Consider the following 22,559-nt stretch of genomic DNA (forward strand, 5'->3'; position numbering starts at 1 on the left):
ACACAAATGTGATTTAGTCTTAAAACACAAATCTTTCAGTTAAATGTGTCACTAGTTAAAGCTGTTTGTCTCTAGTTTAAACATGTTTGTGTTGGTCTCAGTAAATAAGTGAAATGATTGCACAGCTCGCTGGAATACTGGATTCTGATTGGTCAGTGGTGACATTCGGAGGTGTGTTATTCATTAGGTGTGTGTCATTAGCAGCAGAATAACACACAGTCATACGGTGTTTGAGTCGGGCGTTTCTTTGACTTCTCTCGTATCACAGCACCGCGCTCTCACTCGTTTCATTCAAACACAACTGCTATTAGCTTGTGCCTCAGTTACTGACTGGATTTACCCTCAAACCAAACCGCAGGAGATTCATGTTAATAGTAGACTTGAGGAGACATTGTTCAAAGTGTGTCTTGTTGTTCAAGTTGTTGCTAACTGAGCAGAAGTGTTTAGCTGAATCTAAATTGTGTCTACAATCGTTTTCCTACAATCTGAACAAATCTATTTCAAACTCTAATGATTCACTATTACTGATCTTATTAATAAAGCAGTTGTTGCTGTAGAAAGCTGTGACAGTCTGCTTTTCTTCTCTTTCCTCCTTTGTGTTCAACATTTTTATCAACTTTACATTTCATTCTGACACAAACCCTTTGAAATAAAGCTTGATGATCATTTGATCAACTCTTTTCACTAATATTTGAAAGTATATATTTCTTCACATATCAGAGGTAAATGAATCTCTTTAATATCACAAAGTGAAGTTTACTCACCTCAGGTAACAGTTTGAGTCTCGTAGCACATCAATGAGCTTCTGCTTTGAGTCTCCAATCATATTATAACTCAGATCAAGCTCTTTTAGAAACTGCAGAGCTTTTGTGTTCGTCAAAGACTGAGTTAAAGAAGAAACATCTGTAATGTCACAGTAATAAAGACTAGAAAGAGACAAACAGAGGAAGAGACAAATCATTAAGATGAAGAATCTTTCACAAATATAATGTGAACACATTCATCATGAGATATTGAGTATAAAGTGTTTTGTTGAACTCTTATGTGCTGTTCGTTTGGGGACGACACTCGAGCTGTTTGGGCTCTCCAGAGAACACAGCCAACAAAACGACATGTTGTTACAAAATGTGTCATTTATTAATGTTTTTACTCTACATTTATGTAGTTTTTTTGAAGGATTTATGATATTTTGTAAATGTATAAAATGTATTAATTAAAAATATATTTTTAAATAGGTTTTTATATAAAAAGAATATAATTTTATATATAAAGAATAGCACCAAGTGTTGACAACCGTACAAAGTCTCATGACATTTAGATAAAGGGAACATTTGTTTTTATTTCAGCAAACATCATTTGGGGTCTCAAAAGACCTTGAGCAGCACATAAGAGTTAAACAAAGTGATTTTCATCATTTTGATTCTTGTCTGTGAATGTTACTGACCTCAATCTATCCAGTTTACAGCGTGAATCCTTCAGTACGTCACATAAGTGATTCAGTCCTGTGTTTTTTATTTGATTCCAGCTCAGGTTCAGTTCTCTCAGGTGTGATGGGTTTGATTTCAGAGCTGAAGTCAGGATGAGACACTGTTTCTCTGTAATACTGCAATCACACAGACTGAAGACAGAAAGAGAAAACAATGAATCAGACGTTTTATGTTCATGTGTGAGTTAAATTAATATTGAGTAAACATCATACAGTGCAATAAATGAAATGTTGCTAAAACCTGAAAACAAAATAAATAATTACACAGCCATAAAAAACTAGGATATTGAGGATATGAGTTACATTTTAAGTCTAGAGAATCTTTAGTTAGGAGAAGGAAAGTGACTCAGATGAAAGATCAGGATTAGAAATACATTATGTGCACAGATAAATCATTTCAGCACTGCAATATTCCGGAAAAAATAATAACTGTCAACTTTAATTTCATGGTGACTTTCTGAAAGTGAACAGTAATCTTTAATCTGACTGTAACTGCTGTAGAGTATAATGATACTAACACTAGTTTCTCCAGCTTGAATTGTGTGTTCATCAGTAGATCACTGAGGTGTTTCACTCCAGAGTCTCCTAGTAGTTCATTCCCGCTCAGGTTCAGTTCTCTCAGGTGTGATGGGTTTGATTTCAGAGCTGAAGTCAGGATGAGACACTGTTTCTCTGTGATACTGCATCCACACAGACTGAAGACAGAAAGAGAAAACACAATGAATCAGACACGTTATGTTCATGTGTGAGTAATTCATCATGTGTTAACACCATACAGTGCAATAAATAAAACATTAACAAAAACCTTATTATATGACCATAAACAAAAACAGAAGAAAAAAGATGAACAAAGTAGACACAGGATGAACTACAGAACTACTTAAAATAACATAAAATGTGAAAATTGAGTTTAAATGTGAGAAATCAAGAAAACTTTGTTTCTGAATCACAATTTATTTAAATATATTTTTTTACTTTTTTTGCTACTGTCATACTTTACTGTACATGTCTGAGTGAATAAAAATATTATAAAAAATAATAATTTGGTCCATTAATTACTGTGATCTCCGGTGATTGACTGAGATGAGACCCTCGAGCAAGAACTGAACCACAACTGTTCCTCAGCGCTGCAGGTGTGTGTGTGTGTGTGTGTGAGAGTGTGAGTGTGTGTTCACTGTGTGTGTGTTCACTGTGTGTGTATGTGAGAGAGTGTGTTTTCACTGTGTGTGTGTGTGTGTGTGTGTGAGAGTGAGTGTGTGTTTTCAAGGTGTGTGTGTTCACGGTGTGTGTGTTCACTGTGTGTGTGTGTGTGTTCACTGTGTGTGTGTTTGTGTGTGTTCACTGTGTGTGTGTGTGTGTGTGTGTGTGTGAGAGAGAGAGAGAGAGTGTGTGTGTGTTTGTGTGTGTGTGTGTTAAATGCAGAGGACATGTTCAGAGTATGGGACACTATACTTGGCCACACGTCACATTCTTTTCTTTCCTTTCCTTTTCCTGAAAGTAAACAGGAATCTTTAATCTGACTGTAACTGCTGTAGAGTATAATGATACTAACTCTAGTTTCTCCAGCTTGAATTGTGTGTTCATCAGTAGATCACTGAGGTGTTTCACTCCAGAGTCTCCTAGTAGTTCATTCCCGCTCAGGTTCAGTTCTCTCAGGTGTGATGGGTTTGATTTCAGAGCTGAAGTCAGGATGAGACACTGTTTCTCTGTAATACTGCATCTACACAGACTGAAGACAGAAAGAGAAAACACAATGAATCAGACACGTTATGTTCATGTGTGAGTAATTCATCATCTGTTAACATCATACAGTGCAATAAATAAAACACTGCCAAAAACCTTATTATATGACCATAAACAAAAACAGAAGAAAAAAGATGAACAAAGTAGACACAGGATGAACTACAGAACTACTTAAAATAACATAAAATGTGAAAATGTAGTTTAAATGTGAGAAATCAAGAAAATTCTGTTTCTGAATTACAATTAGGGATTCACCGGTTGAAAGGCCATAAATCGGACGGTTTGCGCTTAAAAAACGCAATCGGCTTTTGGCCGGTTTTTGGTCTTTTTTCGACCGATTTTTCCGGAAGTACGCCCGCATGCACAGACTACATTGTAATAATTTGCTATCATGTCATTTGTTTGGAAGTATTTCGAAATCTGTTCGCAGGACATGGACAGCCAATCAGCGCCGGAAGTGCAGAGCTACAAGTCTGAAGCACAGATAACAGGAAGCCAACAGCCGACTGAACAAAATAAGAGTCCCTTTATCGCGAGTGTATCTGTACCTGTCCGCGCCCTGCACAAGAGGAGACAGTGAAGGATGTTCAGATCAACTTCTCACGTGATGGATGAGAAACCAAACAGACTAACTGTGACAAAACTGAAATGTTTATTGTTGTTTTTTTGTAAAGTAGAGCTTGCAAAAAAGTGTTTAATTCATCCAATTTAAAAAAAAAATAGGGTAATGATGGACATCTATATTTTTTAACTTGAGACAATAGTTATTTATTTTTCCAAGTTAAAAAATTATATATATATATGTGAATCATTACCATAATACTTTGCATCTTTGTTTTATTATCACCAACATTATTTGATTTAAACATTTTGGAATAATGCGTTTATATAGCATACTTTTATTTAGTCTCACTGGTAAAGACCTTTTTTAAAACCAAACTTAAAAACTAAAATACTGAAGGCTGATTAAGACACCTCTTATTGAATGTGTGTTGATTGTGTTGTTTGGATTGTAGAACTATGCAGTTAATGCCTTTAATTTCACATGGTTACAGTTAATCTTTTATTTAAGGCCAGTTCTATGTAGTTTCAACACAATTCAGAAACAAAAGCTAAATGCTGAGGTCTGTATCATCTATGTTTGTATTGAATGTAGTCTACTTACTGTGCAGTTACTGCCGTTAATTTCAGATGGTTACGGTTATTGTTTTCAATAGTCAAAAGCCAATTTGGGCTATTAAATACCAAATAAACATCTTGTTTATGTACACTTTCCTTCTTTCTTATTTGTTGTTTAAAGATAAAAAAAAAAAAAAAACGCAAATCGGTATCGGCCATGAAAAATCATGATCGTGCATCCCTAATTACAATTTACTTAAGTTACAAATGTCTTTAAGTAAATTGTAATTAGGGAATACTCTTTTTGCAATTGTCATTCTTTACTGTACAGGTCTGAGTGAACAAAAAAAAAAAAAAATAATAATTTGGTCCATTAATGAACTGGATTACTGTGATCTCCGGTGACTGACTGAAATGAGACTGTTGTAAAGACTGTGATAACAAACAATGGACAGTGAATGCTATTGGTGGGCTTTTTAATTGACAGTTGAAACTACAAATCGGTACAGCTTTAGCGTCATCTGAAAGTAGTTCCGCCAAAGGATATAGAAGTGTGTTGCATCAGAAAGTTTAGTGCGGAGCTAATGAGTGTTCTCCAAAGTTTATTTCAAGTGTGTGCGTGTGTAAGCTGCTCATGCCTAAAGAAGGGGAGTGGCAATACTGAGTGCGTCCTCTGTGTTCCTCATGATGCGCTGGGGAAAATGAACACCTGTGTGGCATTAGTAATTAGAGGGAAGCATTATAAATGTATGATGTGTTTGTTGTTGCGAGAGGGTTGTTTGGGTTGTTGCTGCTGAGTTCCTTGCCAAAGCTGCCGTGCCGGGACGTGGGTTTAAGATTGTTGTGCGACCCGTGCGAATCGATCGGGAGGGATATTTTGCTGGGGTTTTCCCCGTTTACGTTTGGCAGCCGCCGGTAGCGGGTAAGAAAGCCAGCAGTACATGTTGTTTTTATTATTGTATTGGATGTTAATGTCTGTTCCTGCTGTGTTTGCCGGGGAGGTCCTGATGTATGTATGAACCCAATGGTCCCCCGGCGCTATTTGTGTGTAGAGTGAGTGCGTGTGTAAGGGGGTGGGCAGGTTATCCTTTCCCATACGCCTCCTATACAGTTGACGACGGCTAGATATTTAGCACGAGTATGATTGACGGTTTGTGGTGATTAATATTTGATATGCATTTATTGGTGTGGTATTTATGACTATTAGGTTTTGCAGTGTAATGAACTTATGTGTGAGAGGTGATCACGTGAATATATTTAATGCATGTATTGACTAACTACTGAAATCTTGTGCTGAGTATATCCTGTTGGTTGTTACTTTATTATGCTGGAAGTTAACATCTTTGAAATCATTCATTGCTTCTTAATCAAATTTAACCTGTTATGACTGCATTAACCTGCTGCCCCTGGGTTTTAATATTATGATTGTAAAATAATAAAACTATTAGTCAAGAAGTTTTGGGTATTTGAGTGTTTTATTGGATATTGTCCCACTTAAAGTATTTAGTCCAATAGAGAACCTGTAAACCCTGGGTAGAGAGAGTTTGTGGGGGTTACAACTTGGCGTAGTCTTGGCAGACCAGGAGAATGTCAACTACACAACCAGCAGTAGAGCTACCTTCTACATCTAGTGGGGCGCAGCAGAGAGTAGATGGTGCACCTGATATGGCTCAGAATCAAGCAACAAATGCAAATATGGTGATGTTTCCATTAATGATGGGGTCACCCTGGTGTCAAAAGTTTAATGGAGATCAAATGCCGCAGGGAAATAATTTTCAGGATTGGTATAATATGCAGACATCAATGTTCAATATTTACCCTTTTTCAAAGTGCAAAAAGTATCTGCTGTAATAAGTAATCTTGATGGGGAAGCAAAAAGGGAAGTGTTAGCGTTACCAGCAGCACAGCGCATGACAGCTGAACAGATATTGTCATTTTTGGAAAGCATTTAAGGAGATACTGTCCCCCTTGCAACCCTTCGTGCCCAATTCTTTACTCGTAAACAAAGGACAGATGAAAATGTCAGGCAGTTTGCCTTGGCACTGCAAGAATTGAGTAATCGTTTGGATAATAGGGGTGATGGTACCATTATGGGTAATGTTTTACGTGACCAATTTATTTTGGGACTTTGCGATGCAGGATTGCGTAGGGAACTTCGGGGTATGGTTAGAGGAGCCCCTGATAGTTCTTTTATAGAAGTAAAAAAAAGAAGCAATTCTACGAGCAGAGGAGTTTGGGGAGGTAAGGCAAGCAGTAGCTGCAACAGTCCAGTTGAAGCCAGCCCCAGATGCAACAAAATTGGTTGAGGAGATTAAACAAGAAGTTGTGTTGCAGTTGAAAGGAGAAATAAAGGAAATGGTTGCTGGAATGATTAAAGAAGTTCGTGAAGGAGTACAGCACTTATTGCCTAGTAGTGATAATGCAAGACCTAGGTATGAGTTAAGGAGGAGTCGAAGAAGCTCAGATCAATTTGACCAGCAGGGAAGACCTATTTGCAAACGGTGCAAACAAGCTGGGCATATTGAAAGACGGTGTGGGGCTGTAGAGGGAGGACAGGGGCCTTTAAACTTTTAGAACCCACTGTACAGGCCCAATCAGTGGGTACATTGGGTAGGGGCCAATCGGAAACGAAAGATAATTTAATAGGACAATGCCCAGTGGTAGAGGTGCTGATACAGGGGGTTAAAACACCTTGTTTAATTGATACGGGGTCACAAGTATCCACATTAACCGAAAGCTATTTAAAAAAATATTTTGTGACTAGCGGACCAACAGTGTACAAACCAGTACAAAAGTTCAAATTGGTAGCTGCTAATGGGTTAATGATTCCATATATAGGATATATTGAGGTGGACTTGAATATATGTGGGAAAGTTATACCAAAAAGGGGAGTGTTGATTGTTAAAGACTCAAAGGGATCTTTGAACCCAGGACTAATCGGCATGAATGTGATTAAAGAGTGTAGAGACTTTCTGATGACACAGACTGGGGATAGTTGTGTAGGAGAAGGGGACGTGCAGGTTAAGGTGTGGCATCAGATGTTTTTGGTTTGTGAAGACCTGTTAAAGTTTGGTGATGAGGTAGGACAGATAAGTTCAATTTACTGGCCGCAGGGAAGACGAAAGACAATTCCAGCACAGTCAGAGGTGGTGATAGAAGCATGTGCACGTCTACGACCTGACAGGAAGGATTATGTGGGCTTAGTAGAACCTTGTAAAGATGTATTTCCGGGCCAGCTGTTGGTAGCTAGATCACTGAGCACAGTTTCAAAGGGAAGAGTTATGGTCCGAATTCTAAATCTTTCACCAGTTCCAGTAACTCTTTTTCAGCGCTGTCGAATAGGGCAGATTTTTGATGTTGAGTTGTGTCCAAGGCAGCAAGGAGATGTAGTGCCATAAGACCATTGGATGATGAGACCGTGGAAGTGGGGGTGAGGCAGAATACGGTGCAGGATGTAGAACAAGAACAGGTGTTGCGACCGGTGACTGTTCCTTTAGACCCACTACAATTTAGTACTGAACAACAAGAGAGGATTGCTAAATTATTATCTAAGCATCAAAAGGTCTTCTCAGAACATGATGAGGATTATGGGTACACGGATAGGGTGTTGCATGTGATACCAACAGGCGATGCAGCCCCAATTAGAGAACGGTATAATAGAATTCCACCAAAGTTGTATCAGGAAATGAGGGGGCTTTTGAGTAATATGCTTGAAAATGATATTATTAGAGAGAGCTATAGCCCCTGGGCAGCGCCTGTAGTGCTCGTCAGAAAGAAGGACGGCACCCTTCGTTTCTGTGTAGACTACAGGAGATTGAATGGTGTTACCCATAAAGATTCTTACCCTCTCCCCAGAACTGAGGAATCATTGGTTTCATTGAAGAAATCTAGAGTTTTTTCAACATTAGATCTAGCGCATGGGTACTGGCAGGTGGGGGTGCATCCAGCTGACAAGGAGAAGACCGCCTTTGTGACCCCCATGGGGCTATATGAATTTAATCGGATGCTGATGGGGTTGTGCAATGCTCCAGGAACATTTCAGAGACTGGTTGAAAGTTGCTTAGGTGACCAAAATTTTGAAACCTTGTTGCTCTATTTAGATGATATAATTGTCTTCTCCCCTTCTTTTGAGGCCCACATTGCCCACCTGGACTTGGTTTTCAGCCGCTTGGAGAACTTTGGCTTGAAAGTGAAACCTACTAAGTGTTTTCTCTTCCAGAATGAAGTCCATTATCTAGGCCATGTGATTGCAGAAGGAGGGGTGTCACCAGACCCAGAGAAATTGCGAGCAGTGGAGACCTGGTCAACTCCTCAGAATATCACCCAGCTGCGTGCTTTCCTGGGCTTAGCTGGTTACTATAGATGTTTTGTTAATAACTTTGCCCAAATTGCAGCACCCCTGAACTCTATGATGTGGGGGACATCAAAACGACGCACCCGACCGGCCAGAGGTAAACAAGACTGCTGGGTATGGGGAGAGGCACAGGACATGGCATTTAAAAATTAGAGGAGAATCTCCTAAAGGCACCCATACTGGCTTATGCAGACTTTGAGTTGCCATTACTGTTGTACACTGATCCTAGTCAGACAGGCTTGGGGGCAGTGCTGGCACAGGTGCAAGATGGAAAGGAGAGGGTGATTTCCTATGCAAGCCGAAGCCTTCGTCCAGCAGAAAGAAATGATAAAAACTACAGCTCGTTCAAACTAGAACTGCTGGCGTTGAAATGGGCTATAGTGGAAAAGTTCCGGGAATATCTTGCTGTGTCTCCCTTTACTGTTTTCACAGATAACAATCCATTAGGTCACCTGAATACGGCAAATCTGGGTGCAGTGGAACAGCGATGGGCGGCTCAGCTTGCAGGATTTCAGTTTGAAGTGCGATACAGACCGGGGCTGACTAATGGAAATGCTGATGCCCTCTCCAGGTGGCCTGTGAATGAGACCTCTGCCAGGACTATAGAGGATGGGAGTGCCCCATGTGGTGAGGGTGGCTATGTAGCATCTGCAGTGGTCCATGCCTGTGTCCAGGCTTTTGTTCCGGTGGTTGAAGAGGTCATATTGGAGGAGGGTCGAAGGATGGATGCAGGGGCAGAAGTGAATGAAGATCGATTTGGCCCCAGCCTGCTGGCCGAGTGGGTGAGTGCACAGCGGGGTTGTCCAGTGGTGTCACGACTGTGGGTCTATATGGACAGAGGAAGAGGGCCTGTTCCAAAAGAGCGAGCAGCTGAAGACCGGCCTACCCAAGTGCTGCTACGACAGTGGACCCGTCTCTGCGTGGATCAAGGATTGCTGTGCAGGGAGGTATGTGACCCAAATACATTTGATAAATGGAAACAAGTAATTGTACCTCAGTGTCTGCAAAATCAAGTTCTGGGATGGGTGCATGACCGTGCAGGACACCTGGGTGAGGAAAAGACTCTGGGCTTGGCCCGTCGACGTTTCTTCTGGCCAGGTCTGGCGCGAGGAGTGGAACGGTGGTGCCGCCAATGTGTCCGCTGCAATCTCCATAAGACTCCAGTCAATACAGTAAATGCTCCCCTTGTCGTTATACGATCAGAGTACCCTCTCCAGATTGTTTCGGTGGACTTTCTGTCATTGGAGCCTGCACGCAGTGGAATGTGCAATATTTTAGTAATGATGGATCACTTTACTCGCTATACAGTCGCAGTGCCAACTCTGGACCAAACAGCAGTGACAACTGCTAGGGTGTTGTGGGGACATTTTATACAGCCCTTTGGGGGGTTTGATCAACTGCATTCCGATCAAGGCCCCAATTTTGAGTCAAAAGTCATCAAAGAATGATGTGCTTTGTACAACATCCATAAGTCGCATACCACTCCCTATCATCCAGCAGGAAATGGACAATGTGAGCGTTTTAATCGGACATTGTTGAGTATGTTGGGGACATTAAGGGATGACCAGAAGGAGGACTGGGATCAGCATGTGGCGGAGTTGGTACAGGCGTACAATAATTCACCCCATCCCTCTATCGGATATACACCTTATTTTTTAAGGTGTACATGCGAAATTGCCCGTTGATGTGATGCTGGGCCGGGGAAGTGAATTCTCAGGCACCGTTGGCAGCTGGGTGCACTACCACCATGAAAAGCTAGTGACTGCCTATAATCAAGCCAAAAAGCAAGTTCAGAAGGCTCAAGTATACAAAAGAGGGGGTTTGACCGTAGGGTCAAGGGGGAACCATTGGTGGCGGGCCAGAGAGTCATGGTATTAAATAAGAGGGCCAGGGGACAGGGTAAATTGGATGATAAATGGGAACGGAATGTTTATATAGTTACATCACAACCTAATCTTGATATTCCCGTTTACGTGGTTAAGAGGGAGAGGGGTGATGGTGGCGAGAGAGTGTTGCACCGCAATATGTTAAGCCCATGTAAGTTTGAACTGTCCTTGTCCTTGAGGAGAGAGAAAAAGAGGTTTCACATTCTAATTCTGGTGTTAATCCCATGAACAGTAATTGGTGCGTGTATCCTTGGGTGAAGGGTTGTCTTACAGGGCGGCCGGGACCCACACAGAAGGATGGAGAGGCTGTTGGTAATGTGGACCTTGAGGAAAGCAACATTACAGACCCCACAGGAGGAAAGGCCCTCTTGTTTGAACACTTTACCGGTCAACTCACCCGAATCCAGATGGTTATAGAATGTGAGATATTCGAGTAGGAATGTGCGGACAAATTTACAGTAGGAGGGGTGGATGTAAGCTGCTCATGCCTAAAGAAGGGGAGTGGTAATACTGAGAGCGTCCTCTGTGTTCCTCATGATGCGCTGGGGAAAATGAACACCTGTGTGGCATTAGTAATTAGAGGGAAGCATTATAAATGTATGATGTGTTTGTTGTTGCGAGAGGGTTGTTTGGGTTGTTGCTGCTGAGTTCCTTGCCAAAGCTGACGTGCCGGGACGTGGGTTTAGGATTGTTGTGCGACCCGTGCGAATCGATCGGGAGGGATATTTTGCTGGGGTTTTCTCCGTTTACGTTTGGCAGCCGCCGTTGAGTTCACTGAACGTGGAACCCACATCCGGTAGCGGGTAAGAAAGCCAGAAGTACATGTTGTTTTTATTATTGTATTGGATGTTAATGTCTGTTCCTGCTGTGTTTTCCGGGGAGGCCCTGATGTATGTATGAACCCAATGGTCCCCCGGCGCTATTTGTGTGTAGAGTGAGTGCGTGTGTAAGGGGGTGGGCAGGTTATCCTTTCCCCATACGCCTCCTATACAGCTGACGACGGCTAGATATTTAGCACGAGTATGATTGACGGTTTGTGGTGATTAATATTTGATATGCATTTATTGGTGTGGTATTTATGACTATTAGGTTTTGCAGTGTAATGAACTTGTGTGTGTGAGAGGTGATCACGTGAATATATTTAATGCATGTATTGACTAACTACTGAAATCTTGTGCTGAGTATATCCTGTTGGTTGTTACTTTATTATGCTGGAAGTTAACATCTTTGAAATCATTCATTGCTTCTTAATCAAATTTAACCTGTTATGACTGCATTAACCTGCTGCCCCTGGGTTTTAATATTATGATTGTAAAATAATAAAACTATTAGTCAAGGAGTTTGGGGTATTTGAGTGTTTTCTTGGATATTGTCCCACTTAAAGTATTTAGTCCAATAGAGAACCATTAAACCCTGGGTAGAGAGAGTTTGTGGGGGTTACACGTGCAGCTAGAAGTAAGTTCAAATGTTCTTATCTTTGTTATTAATACATTTGTGTATTGTTGCGGTTTAAGGTAATCACAGACTTCAGATATTAATGGCAATACTGTATGCGTGTGTACAAAGATTCAGCAATTGCCATTCCTTTGTGTGAATTAATGTGATTATGATAGTTTATGACAGCTGTTTATATGCTTATCAGACCAGTTATGTGGATTATATGCTTATTTGCATGCGTACCTATGAATGCCTCAAGATTAACGTTCTAAAATTGCACCGTCATTTGTTTACATAAGACCGCCGGAATAGCGCTAATAATGTTACGGCCGCGGGTTCGAGTCCCGCTCAGACCAGTCTGTACATAATGTTGATTTATTGTAATTATACATTGAATATAGTTAATCCTATTTAATGCCTTTTGTAACTATATAATATTATTGTAAATTTTTATTGTTGTTATACTTATTATTGTGAACCTTTTATTTACCATTATTGTGTGTATACTTTCAGAACCACACATACCCACATATCTACAGTGGAGCATAAAAATTAAAGAAGAAACATCAGAGTCATTGCATTCTAACCGGATGTGTCATAGTGATTGCAAACCTTTACTAACCAGCCCCAAATAAATACCTCAAAACAGAGACCCTCGAGCAAGAACTGAACCCCAACTGTTCCTCAGCGCTGCAGGTGTGTGTGTGTGTGTGTGTGAGAGAGAGAAAGAGTGTGTGTGTGTGTGTGTGTGTGTGTTCGAGAGAGTGTGCGTGTATCTGTTCACGGTGTGTCTGTGTGTTAAATGCAGAGTATGGGACACTATATACTGTTCCTCAGCGCTGCAGGTGTGTGTTTGTGTGTGTGTGTGTGTGTGTATATGTGTTAAATGCACTAGACTTGGCCACACGTCACATCCTTTTCCTTTCCTTTTCCTGAAAGTAAACAGTAATCTTAAATCTGACTGTAACTGCTGTAGAGTATAATGATACTAACTCTAGTTTCTCCAGCTTGAATTGTGTGTTCATCAGTAGATCACTGAGGTGTTTCACTCCAGAGTCTCCTAGTAGTTCATTCCCGCTCAGGTTCAGTTCTCTCAGGTGTGATGGGTTTGATTTCAGAGCTGAAGTCAGGATGAGACACTGTTTCTCTGTAATACTGCAATAACTCAGACTGAAGACAGAAAGAGAAAACACAATGAATCAGACATGTATGTTCATGTGTGAGTAATTCATCATGTGTTAGCACCATACAGTGCAATAAATAAAATGATGCTGAAACCTGAAAACAATAATTACACAGCCATAAAAAACTATGATATTGAGGATATTAGTTATATATCAAGTCTAGAGAATCTTTAGTAAAAAAAAAAAAAAAAGAATATGTGTGTGATTTATAATGTAATTAAGATACAGGATCAACTACAGAAGCATCTTAAAAATAGCATTCAAATGTTAAAATCTATTTTAAATGATATTTTAAGATTGTAGATTACAGCCATCAAGTACAAGATTTTGTGATCATATTTTGTTCTTATCGTGATGCACGTCTGAGTGAAACCACTTTAAAAACAAAACTGCAGGTCAGGAATTCCTGAGTTTTTGATGAAAAGCTGATAATTTTTTATTGCAAACAATATCCAATCGTTTCATCACAATTTCACCATCAAGTTAGGCACATCAACCATAACTCCTTCAAAAACAGCTAGAAGCCTTGGAGTTATGATTGATGATCAGCTGACTTTCTCAGACCACATTGCTAAAACTGTCCGATCCTGCAGATTTGCTTTATTCAACATCAAGAAGATCAAGCCCTTTCTTTCGGAACATGCTGCACAACTCCTTGTTCAAGCTCTTGTTCTCTCCAGGCTGGACTATTGCAATGGCCTCTTGGCAGGTCTTCCAGCCAATCCTATCAAACCTTTACAATTAATTCAGAACGCGGCAGCAAGATTAATTTTTAATGAGCCAAAAAGAATACACGTCACACCTCTGTTTATCAATTTGCACTGGCTTCGAATAGCTGCTCGCATAAAATTCAAGGCATTGATGTTTGCCTACAAAACTACCACTGGCTCTGCACCCATTTACCTAAATTTGTTACTTTTTGACTTATGTGCCTCTAGAAGCTTGCGTTCTGCAAGTGAACGTCGCTTGATTGTTCATCCCAAAGAAGCACAAAGTCACTTTTACGGACTTTTAAATTAAATGTTCCTCCTGGTGGAATGACCTCCCCAACTCAATCCGAGCAGCAGAGTCCTTAGCCATCTTCAAGAATCAGCTTAAAACACATCTTTATTTGACCCTCGAACTTTAACACTCACTATTCTAATTCTATTCTTTAAAAACCATCTAACTACCTTTCTAATCTTTTTGTATTCTATTTTCTTTTCATTTATTATGCAATTGTGTGTGTGTGTTTGTGTGTGTGTGTACTTGTTTTTCTATTCTGGTGGGGACTTAAACCTGAATACACACAGACTCATGGGGACTCGTGTCACGGTGGGGACCTAAATTGAGGTCTCCACGGGTAAACAAGCTAATAAATTACACAGAATGAAGTTTCTTGGAAACCTAAAAATGCAGAAAGTTTCCTGTGAGGGTTAGGTTTAGGGGTAGGGTAGGTGAAGGGCGATAGAAAATATGGTCTGTAAAGTATAAAAACCATTACGCCTATGGAGAGCCCCCACAAGGATAGCTGACCAGACGTGTGTGTGTGTGTGTGTGTGTGTGTGTGTAAAGACCTCTAACACTAGCTTGCTCTATTCTTTTTTTTTATTATATCTGTTTTCTTTTTATTACATTATTTAAAATCCCATGCTACGTATGCTGTGTTAACCTAACTGAGACTTGTTGTAGCACTTATATATCATTGCTCTTTTTGTTGTTTTTAATTGCTTCCACTGTCTTCATCTGTAAGTCTCTTTGGACAAAAGCATCTGCTAAATGAATAAATGTAAATGTATTGCAATGATCTCATGTGACTGACAGGTTTTCCCTTCTTCACATCATCAGACGAGAGAAGAGATGTGTTTATGAGAGAAAGTGATAGTTATTTTCATTAAAGATCACAAGGATCCATTCATTTTTGGAAATAAATGATGTACCCTGATAAATCAATTTGACTGTAACTGCTGTAGAGTATAATGACACTAACTCTAGTTTCTCCAGCTTGAATTGTGTGTTCATCAGTAGATCACTGAGGTGTTTCACTCCAGAGTCTCCTAGTAGTTCATTCAGACTCAGGTTCAGTTCCCTCAGGTGTGATGGGTTTGATTTCAGAGCTGAAGTCAGGATGAGACACTGTTTCTCTGTAATACTGCAATAACTCAGACTGAAGACAGAAAGAGAAAACACAATGAATCAGACACGTTATGTTCATGTGTGAGTAATTCATCATGTGTTAACACCATACAGTGAAATAAGTAAAACATTATCAAAAACCTTATTATATGACCATAAACAAAAACAGAAGAAAAAAGATGAACAAAGAAGACACAGGATGAACTACAGAACTACTTAAAATAACATTAAATGTGAAAATTTAGTTTAAATGTGAGAAATCAAGAAAATTCTGTTTCTGAATTACAATTTACCTAAATACATTTTTAACTTTTTTTTGTAATTGTCATTCTTTACTGTACATGTCTGAGTGAATAAAAAATAATATATAATAATAATAATAATTTGGTCCATTAATGAACTGGATTACTGTGATGTCCGGTGATTGACTGAGATGAGACCCTCGAGCAAGAACTGAACCACAACTGTTCCTCAGCACCGCAGGTGTGTGTGTGTGTGTGTGTGAGAGAGTGTGTGAGTGTGTGAGAGAGACAGTGTGTGTGTGTAAGTGTGTGTGTGTGTGTGCGTGTGTGTGAGATCTAGCCCCTTTCACACTGCACGTCGGACCCGCAATATTCCCGTAACATTGCCTGGTCGCCTTCTGTGTGAAAGCAACCACGTCCCGGAATTGATTACCGAATCGAACCCGGGTCGGGGACATAGTAACATTGCGGTAATCGATCCGGAACGAGCGCTGTGTGAACAAAAGCCAGATCTAATTCCGTATCGAAGTGATGACGCGCGTTATCGCGCGACTCTTTTACCGGCTGTTTTGAAGGAAGATCAACATTCGCGACGAAAACATATGTGCAAACTGTAATGAAGCAGAGATCAGCTAGTTCCTCACTTTCCTCGCTGACGCAGAGGTTGTTTGCTTGCTTCAGTTAAAGTATAACGTGCCAAGCGTTGTCGACTCGTACATTACACGTCACACGCTGATGTCACGTGTCATTACGGGATCTTCAAGGGTTGTGTGTGAAAGCGCGCACATATACCGGGTCATCACTGGCAGTGTGAAAGTGCCAAATCTAGCGACCCGGGAACAATTACAGGAACGCTGTACCCCTGTATTTGCCGGAATGGCAGGGTGAAAGGGGCTAGAATCTAGCCTCAGAGAGAGAGAGAGAGTGTGCGTGTGTTCACTGTGTGTGTGCGTGTGTGTGTAGGAGTGTGCATGTGTCTGTTCACGGTGTGTGTGTGTGTTTACAGTGTGGGTGTGTGTGTGTGTGTGTGAGAGAGAGAGAGTGTGTGTGTGCGAGCGTTCACGGTGTGTGTGTTACTGTATGTTCCGGACTATAAGTCACACTTTTTTTCATATGGTCCTGCGACTTATAGTCAGGTGCGACTTATTTAATATTTAATAGCACTTAATATTTTATAAACATATCTACACCAACACACCAATTTCACATCTCTGACCCATTCGTTGTGACACAGCACCAGTTTACAGACCAGCTGGAGCTTTACATAGATTCATGTTTAGATTAACCAAATTCAGACCTGAGTATCTGTAGTGTCTGTGAATTTCTCAGCAGACTGGAGATTTCTGTCACTCCAGAGTCTCCTATTTGATTCCTGCTCAGATCCAGCTCCGTCAGATTAGAAGGGTTTGAATTTAGAGCTGAAGCCAGAGCATGACAACCTCCTTCTGTGATACAGTTGTTCTTCAGACTGCACAAAGAGAAAACAGTTTTAATCTCAATATTTACCAGTATGTTTTAGCTGACAAATACTGGTGATGATGATGATGATGGCAACTCATTCAGTCAGCAATCTCTTATACAAGACGCACAAAAAACACCCAGTAGCAATAATTTAAAAATGTCCTTGTAACATTGAAATAATGTAAGTCAATGTGTTGAGTGTACAGTGTTTATCCTGCAGTAGAGCAGCGATCTGATTCACTCGCGCAGAACATTGAGATCCAGTAATCGGTCTACTCTATCTAATCTACTCATCGTGCCTAGATCTAGACTTAAAAAAACAACAACATTTAAACACTTAGACATTTGCATTCAGAAATGCCTCCAATAAACCATATATGGTGACAACATCTCCCTTTATAAATCATGTGAATGTATAATGTCCTCACCCTAAATAATGGAAAAAGAAAGCAGTACCAACTGAGAAGACATTCTGTGCGCTCACTAAACAAATCAGTGCTCTCTTTTTAAACATGTTTTCTGCACAGAGCATGGTTTGCAGAATCCTGCAGCAAAGCAAGATCAGTCATGACACTAAAGCTACATTTCAAATGACTTCCCAGCTGCATGCAAAAAAGGCTTATCTTATTATTTTGTCTTGTTTTTACTTTAATCAAGATGCATTTACTATATAAGCAAAAATATATTTAGTCTTATTTCCTGGGGAGATAAACAAGACTAAATATCTCATCTAACTTGAACTATTAATTTATAAATGTAGTATTTGCAATTAAAAGACACAGGAAACACACAGTAGCACTTTCTTTTTGTAGTATTGCCATTCTAGCACTAGATCCTCTGCTTAAGCATGCTCAGAGCTGTGCTTATATTTACACATATTCCAATGTTAAAAATACAAGACGGAAGATCCCTAACTTTGTACTGTTGATAAATGAGGGCCCTGAAATGTGGAGTTTATGCTGAAATTAAAGCCTGCAAATTGTCAAAATTTAAATTAACAAAACACTAATGATTGTCACAAAACTTACCTCAGTATCTCTAATTTGCAGTTTATATTCTCCAGGCCAGTGCAGAGTAGCTTCACTCCTGAATCCTGCAGATTATTATTGTTCATGTTCAGCTCTTTCAGATTGGTATCTGATCCAAAAACTGTAGCCAGAGCTGGACAGCTTTTGTCTGTTAAGCCACAATCATTTAGCCTACAAGAGAAATAAATCAAATCACAGAGTTAGATACATGTAATACATTCGTTAAATACAAAAATAAATTTATACCAATACACTGTATATATATTAGAATTGCATTGATTCAAATTGATTCAAATAAAACTTAATAATATATGTAAATGAATAATAGGCTTATATCATTAATGGCAATGAGTTATACATTTAAAAACGCTGCTCTATTATCTGAATGAGTGTCTTGAGGTGGAGAATCTGGAGGATAATCATTTATGCATTGAGGTTATGCAAGAATATATCTCCTTTATAGCAGAAGTTGTACTGAATATTGGAGTATAAATAACTAAGGAACAATGTGTTTTAAAATAACATGATGCGCTTCTACTGTAGCTAACTAAACAGCGTGTTTGGCTGAAAAGAGATATTTTCACATAAAACCCATGTAAATCTAATAAAACAGCACTGCACTTTAATTCCAAAGGACTGCAGTTCTTAAAGAAAAAAAAGTTCAAGAAATTGTTTTGACTTTACCCTAAAAGAGATATATACTTATAACTAGGGGTGGGGGGAAAAAACGATACAGTATGGTATCGCAATGTTTTCCGCAGCAATACGGATCTTTTAGTATACCATTTGGTAGAATTATAAAATCAATTTATTGGCAATCAACTAGATGCTGGTGTTGAGTTTTTTTTTTTGTTTTTGTTTTTTTGGTGAGGTCAGCTGGTTCACCTTCTGAAATAAAGATGACGGCATCGCGGAAAGTTATCAGATGGAGATACTGCGTGTAGTGGAGATACTACTGTGTAGCACTGCGTGAGGCAAATGGTGTTCACACCAGATACTGATACTGATACCAGATACTGACTGGTTTTCGGACACCCCCCTCGGACCATCAATACAGTAAACTGCACATTTTAGAGTGGCCTTTTATAGTGGTGAGCCTAAAGCCCCTTTCACAATGAACATTGGACCCAGTTTAATTTAATGACGGGTCACCTTCTGTGTGAACACAAACACGTCTCGGGATTGATCCAGGGTTGGGGATCTAGTAACATTGCCGGGTTCAGTCCCGGAACGAGCTCTGTGTGAACAAAAGTCAGAACTAATGCTGTAAAGGTGTGTCGTAGTGATGACTCTTTTACCAGGTGTTTTGAAGGCAGATCAATGTTCTCTACTAAAAAAATGTGCAAATTGTAATGAAGCAGAGATCAGTTAGTTCCTCACTTTCTGCGCTGAAGCTGAGATCGTTCGCTATCTTAAGTGAAAGTATAACGTGCATGGTGTTTTCGACTCGTACATTACACGTCACACCCTGATGTCACATGTCTTTACGGGACCTTTAGGGGTTGTGTGTGAACGCACGCATATATTCCGGGTAATCACTGGCTGTGTGAAAGTGAAAAATCTAGTGACCCGGAAACAATTGCCAGGACACATTACCCGTGTATTTGCCGGAATCACAGTGTTAAAGGGGCTAAAGGCTAATCATGCTGTCAAATCAGCATCTTGATATGCCACACCTGTTAGGTGGATGGATTATCTCAGCAAATAGAAAGAGAAGTGCTCACTAACACAGATTAAGACAGATTTGTGAACAATATTTGAGAGAAATAGGTATTTTGTGTACAGAGAAAAAGTCTTAGAGCTTTGAGTTTAACTCATGAAAAATTGGGACGAAAAAAAAAGGGTTGCATTTATAATTTTGTTCAGTGTAGGTATGCACCTACATCTGCAAATGATCAAAGAGAAAAATGGCAAAAAATCTTGCTCCTGTTTGCAGTAGCGCAACTGTGCTGTAATATGGTATATCTGTACGCTGTGTTCTGATAATAATATCTTTGTAGGACTATAATTATTTAGATAGTCCAAAAATAAATAAATTAATAAAACCATCAACTTATAAATGATTCTGTTACACTGAAGTGGATAAAAAAAGTATTTATTGATATTTAATATTAAGGTAACAGTTTACAATAAGGTTCAATTAATGTTTAACACAAACAAACAATGAACAATACATTACAGTAATTATTAGTCTTTCTTAAATTTAGTTAATGAGAATACAGTTGTTCATTGTTAGTTCAGGTTTATTAAGAGTGCATTAAATGTTAACTAGCACAACTGTTGATTTTAATAATGAATTAGTAAATGTTGAAATTAATATGTAAGGGTTATTTCAGGCAAAAATGTAAATTTTAAAATTATAAAATAACAAACATTACGACTTCACACTGTACGTCAACAGTCACAGCACTAGTGCTCACAATAGACCCTGAAGAGATGACGATGCTGAATAAAGTCATAATTTTTGTTATTTTTGGACCAAAACCTGTTTTCGATGCTTCAACAAATTTTAATTGACCCTATGATGTAACATGGACTTTGATGATGTTTTATTACCTTTCTGGACATGGGCGGTATATCGTATTTATACATTTTCAATGGAGGCAATTTCTCATTTTTGGCTGAAATAACCCTTGAACTAGTTTGCAATCTAAGAATGTATTAATCTTAAAGTATGTAACCTTGTGAACCTCATTGTTATGTTACCAATATTAACATAAACTCTGTCCAGGTTTATTGTGCCATTTTCAGAAAAGTGTGGTTATTTTATTAGTTTGTGTTTTTTTTTTTTTTCATCCAGTATCATTAAAATTGAGTTAAATTTAAAAAGTCTTACAAAATAAATGTCTATTATTTCATAAATTAATAAATAATCATTACAAAGCATTTCTGTTTCAGCCCAGAATTTTCATTTCGGTGCATCCCTAGATGTAAGAATACACATTTAATTTAATTTAAATTTAACAGTAATTTACTTTCAAGAACTGAAATATCACAATATAATCTCAGAATATATCAATATATTGACACAAGTATCGTGGTAATATCGTATCGTGAGGCCTCTGGTGATTCCCACCACTACTTATAACTGGTGTATGGTTAATTATCACTATAAATCATGGTGTCCAAGCCTGCTATGTATCAATGTAGATTCATGTAATGTTAAGATGAGAACAAAACATGACAAAATATATTAAATAACTTACAGAGCTCTTTTGCAGGTTTTGATGACTGCTGATAATCTAATGAGACACTCGTCTGATTTCTTGAATTTCTGAAGCACAAACTCCTCCAGCTCCTCCTCTGATGTCAACAACACAAAGACCAAAGCAGACCACTGGGCAGGTGAAAGATCAGAAGATGAGAGACTTCCTTTTCTAAGGTGGGTCTGAATGTCTTCCACCAGAGTTTGGTCGTTCAGTTCATTCAGACAGTAGAACAGATTGATGGATCTCTCTGGAGACAGATTAGACTCTAATTTCTGCTTGATGTACTGAACTATTTCTTTTTTGCTCTGGCCATTGTCTTCTTCATGTGTCAACAGACCCTGTAAGAGTCTCTGATTGGACTGGAGTGACAAACCAAGGAGGAATCGAAGAAAAAGATCCAGGTGTCCATTATCACTCTCTAGTGCCTTGTCCACTGCAGTCTTGAGCAAATCAATCATGGTTTCACTTTTATTTTCCTGTTCTGTAGAGTCTTGACCAAACACATATTTCTTGTTGATGTCTAGAAACAGATGTGCATAAAGGGCTGCAATAAACTCTTGAATGCTCAAGTGAACAAAGCAGTACATGGTACCAAGAGTGATCCCTGTTTCCTCCTTAAAGATCTGGGTACACATGCCTGAGTACACTGATGCCTTATAGACGTCAATACCACAGGCTTCCAAATCTGTGTCATAGAAGATCACATTGTTTCTTTCCAGCTGATCAAATGCCAGTTTCCCTAGTGAAAAGATGGCATCTTTATCCCAGGAAACATCTGGTGTATGTTCTCCATCATACTTTCGTCTGCTCTGCTGGATCTGAAATCTGAGGAAGTGTGTGTACATTTGTGTCAGAGTCTTAGGAGTGTCTTCAGTATTTGACTCCTGCAGTGTTTTGGAGACATGATCAGTCTGACTGTTTTTCACAACATTATTTCTTTTCTCCTCTAAAATGTTCTGGAGAACAGTGGCTGAAATCCAGCAGAAGACTGGGATGTGGCACATGATAAAGAGACTCTTTGATTGTTTAACATGATCAATGATTTCTTTGGCCTGATTCTCATCCGTGAATCTTTTTCTGAAGTACTCCTCCTTTTGTGCATCATTGAATCCTCGTATCTCTGTCAGCCGGTCGATACAGTCAGGAGGAATCTTACTGGCAGCTGCTGGTCTGCTGGTGATCCAGATGAGAGCAGAAGGAAGCAGATTTCCCTTGATGAGGTTCGTCAGGAGAACATCCAGAGAGGCTGGTGATGAAACATCAGACCACGTCTCATTATCCTTAAAGTTTACAGG

General features: G+C 39.3%; 1 protein-coding gene and 2 long non-coding RNA genes across 3 annotated transcripts in view; 2 read left to right on the forward strand and 1 right to left on the reverse strand.

Moving 5' to 3' along the window:
• LOC127987632 (uncharacterized) overlaps nt 1-21,572 on the forward strand; it is a 264,322-nt gene extending 242,750 nt beyond the window's left edge. Inside the window, exon 3 of the long non-coding RNA XR_008161288.1 lies at nt 21,438-21,572. This is a non-coding gene — a long non-coding RNA (uncharacterized LOC127987632). The remainder of the gene's footprint in view (nt 1-21,437) is intronic.
• The window catches only part of LOC127987560 (uncharacterized), a 1,055,570-nt gene that overhangs the window by 870,628 nt on the left and 162,383 nt on the right, over nt 1-22,559 (reverse strand). The window contains exons 25-28 of the mRNA XM_052589928.1: nt 15,179-15,355; nt 13,019-13,195; nt 3,039-3,215; nt 2,005-2,181 (exon numbers count right to left, since the gene is read on the reverse strand). Of these exons, the coding sequence (XP_052445888.1) occupies nt 2,005-2,181; nt 3,039-3,215; nt 13,019-13,195; nt 15,179-15,355 (708 nt within the window). The remainder of the gene's footprint in view (nt 1-2,004; nt 2,182-3,038; nt 3,216-13,018; nt 13,196-15,178; nt 15,356-22,559) is intronic.
• Nucleotides 21,592-22,559, forward strand: part of LOC127987662 (uncharacterized) — a 124,927-nt gene continuing 123,959 nt past the window's right edge. Inside the window, exon 1 of the long non-coding RNA XR_008161316.1 lies at nt 21,592-21,665. This is a non-coding gene — a long non-coding RNA (uncharacterized LOC127987662). The remainder of the gene's footprint in view (nt 21,666-22,559) is intronic.

Source organism: Carassius gibelio, chromosome B22 (assembly GCF_023724105.1).
Source record: "Carassius gibelio isolate Cgi1373 ecotype wild population from Czech Republic chromosome B22, carGib1.2-hapl.c, whole genome shotgun sequence".
NCBI lineage: Eukaryota > Metazoa > Chordata > Actinopteri > Cypriniformes > Cyprinidae > Carassius > Carassius gibelio.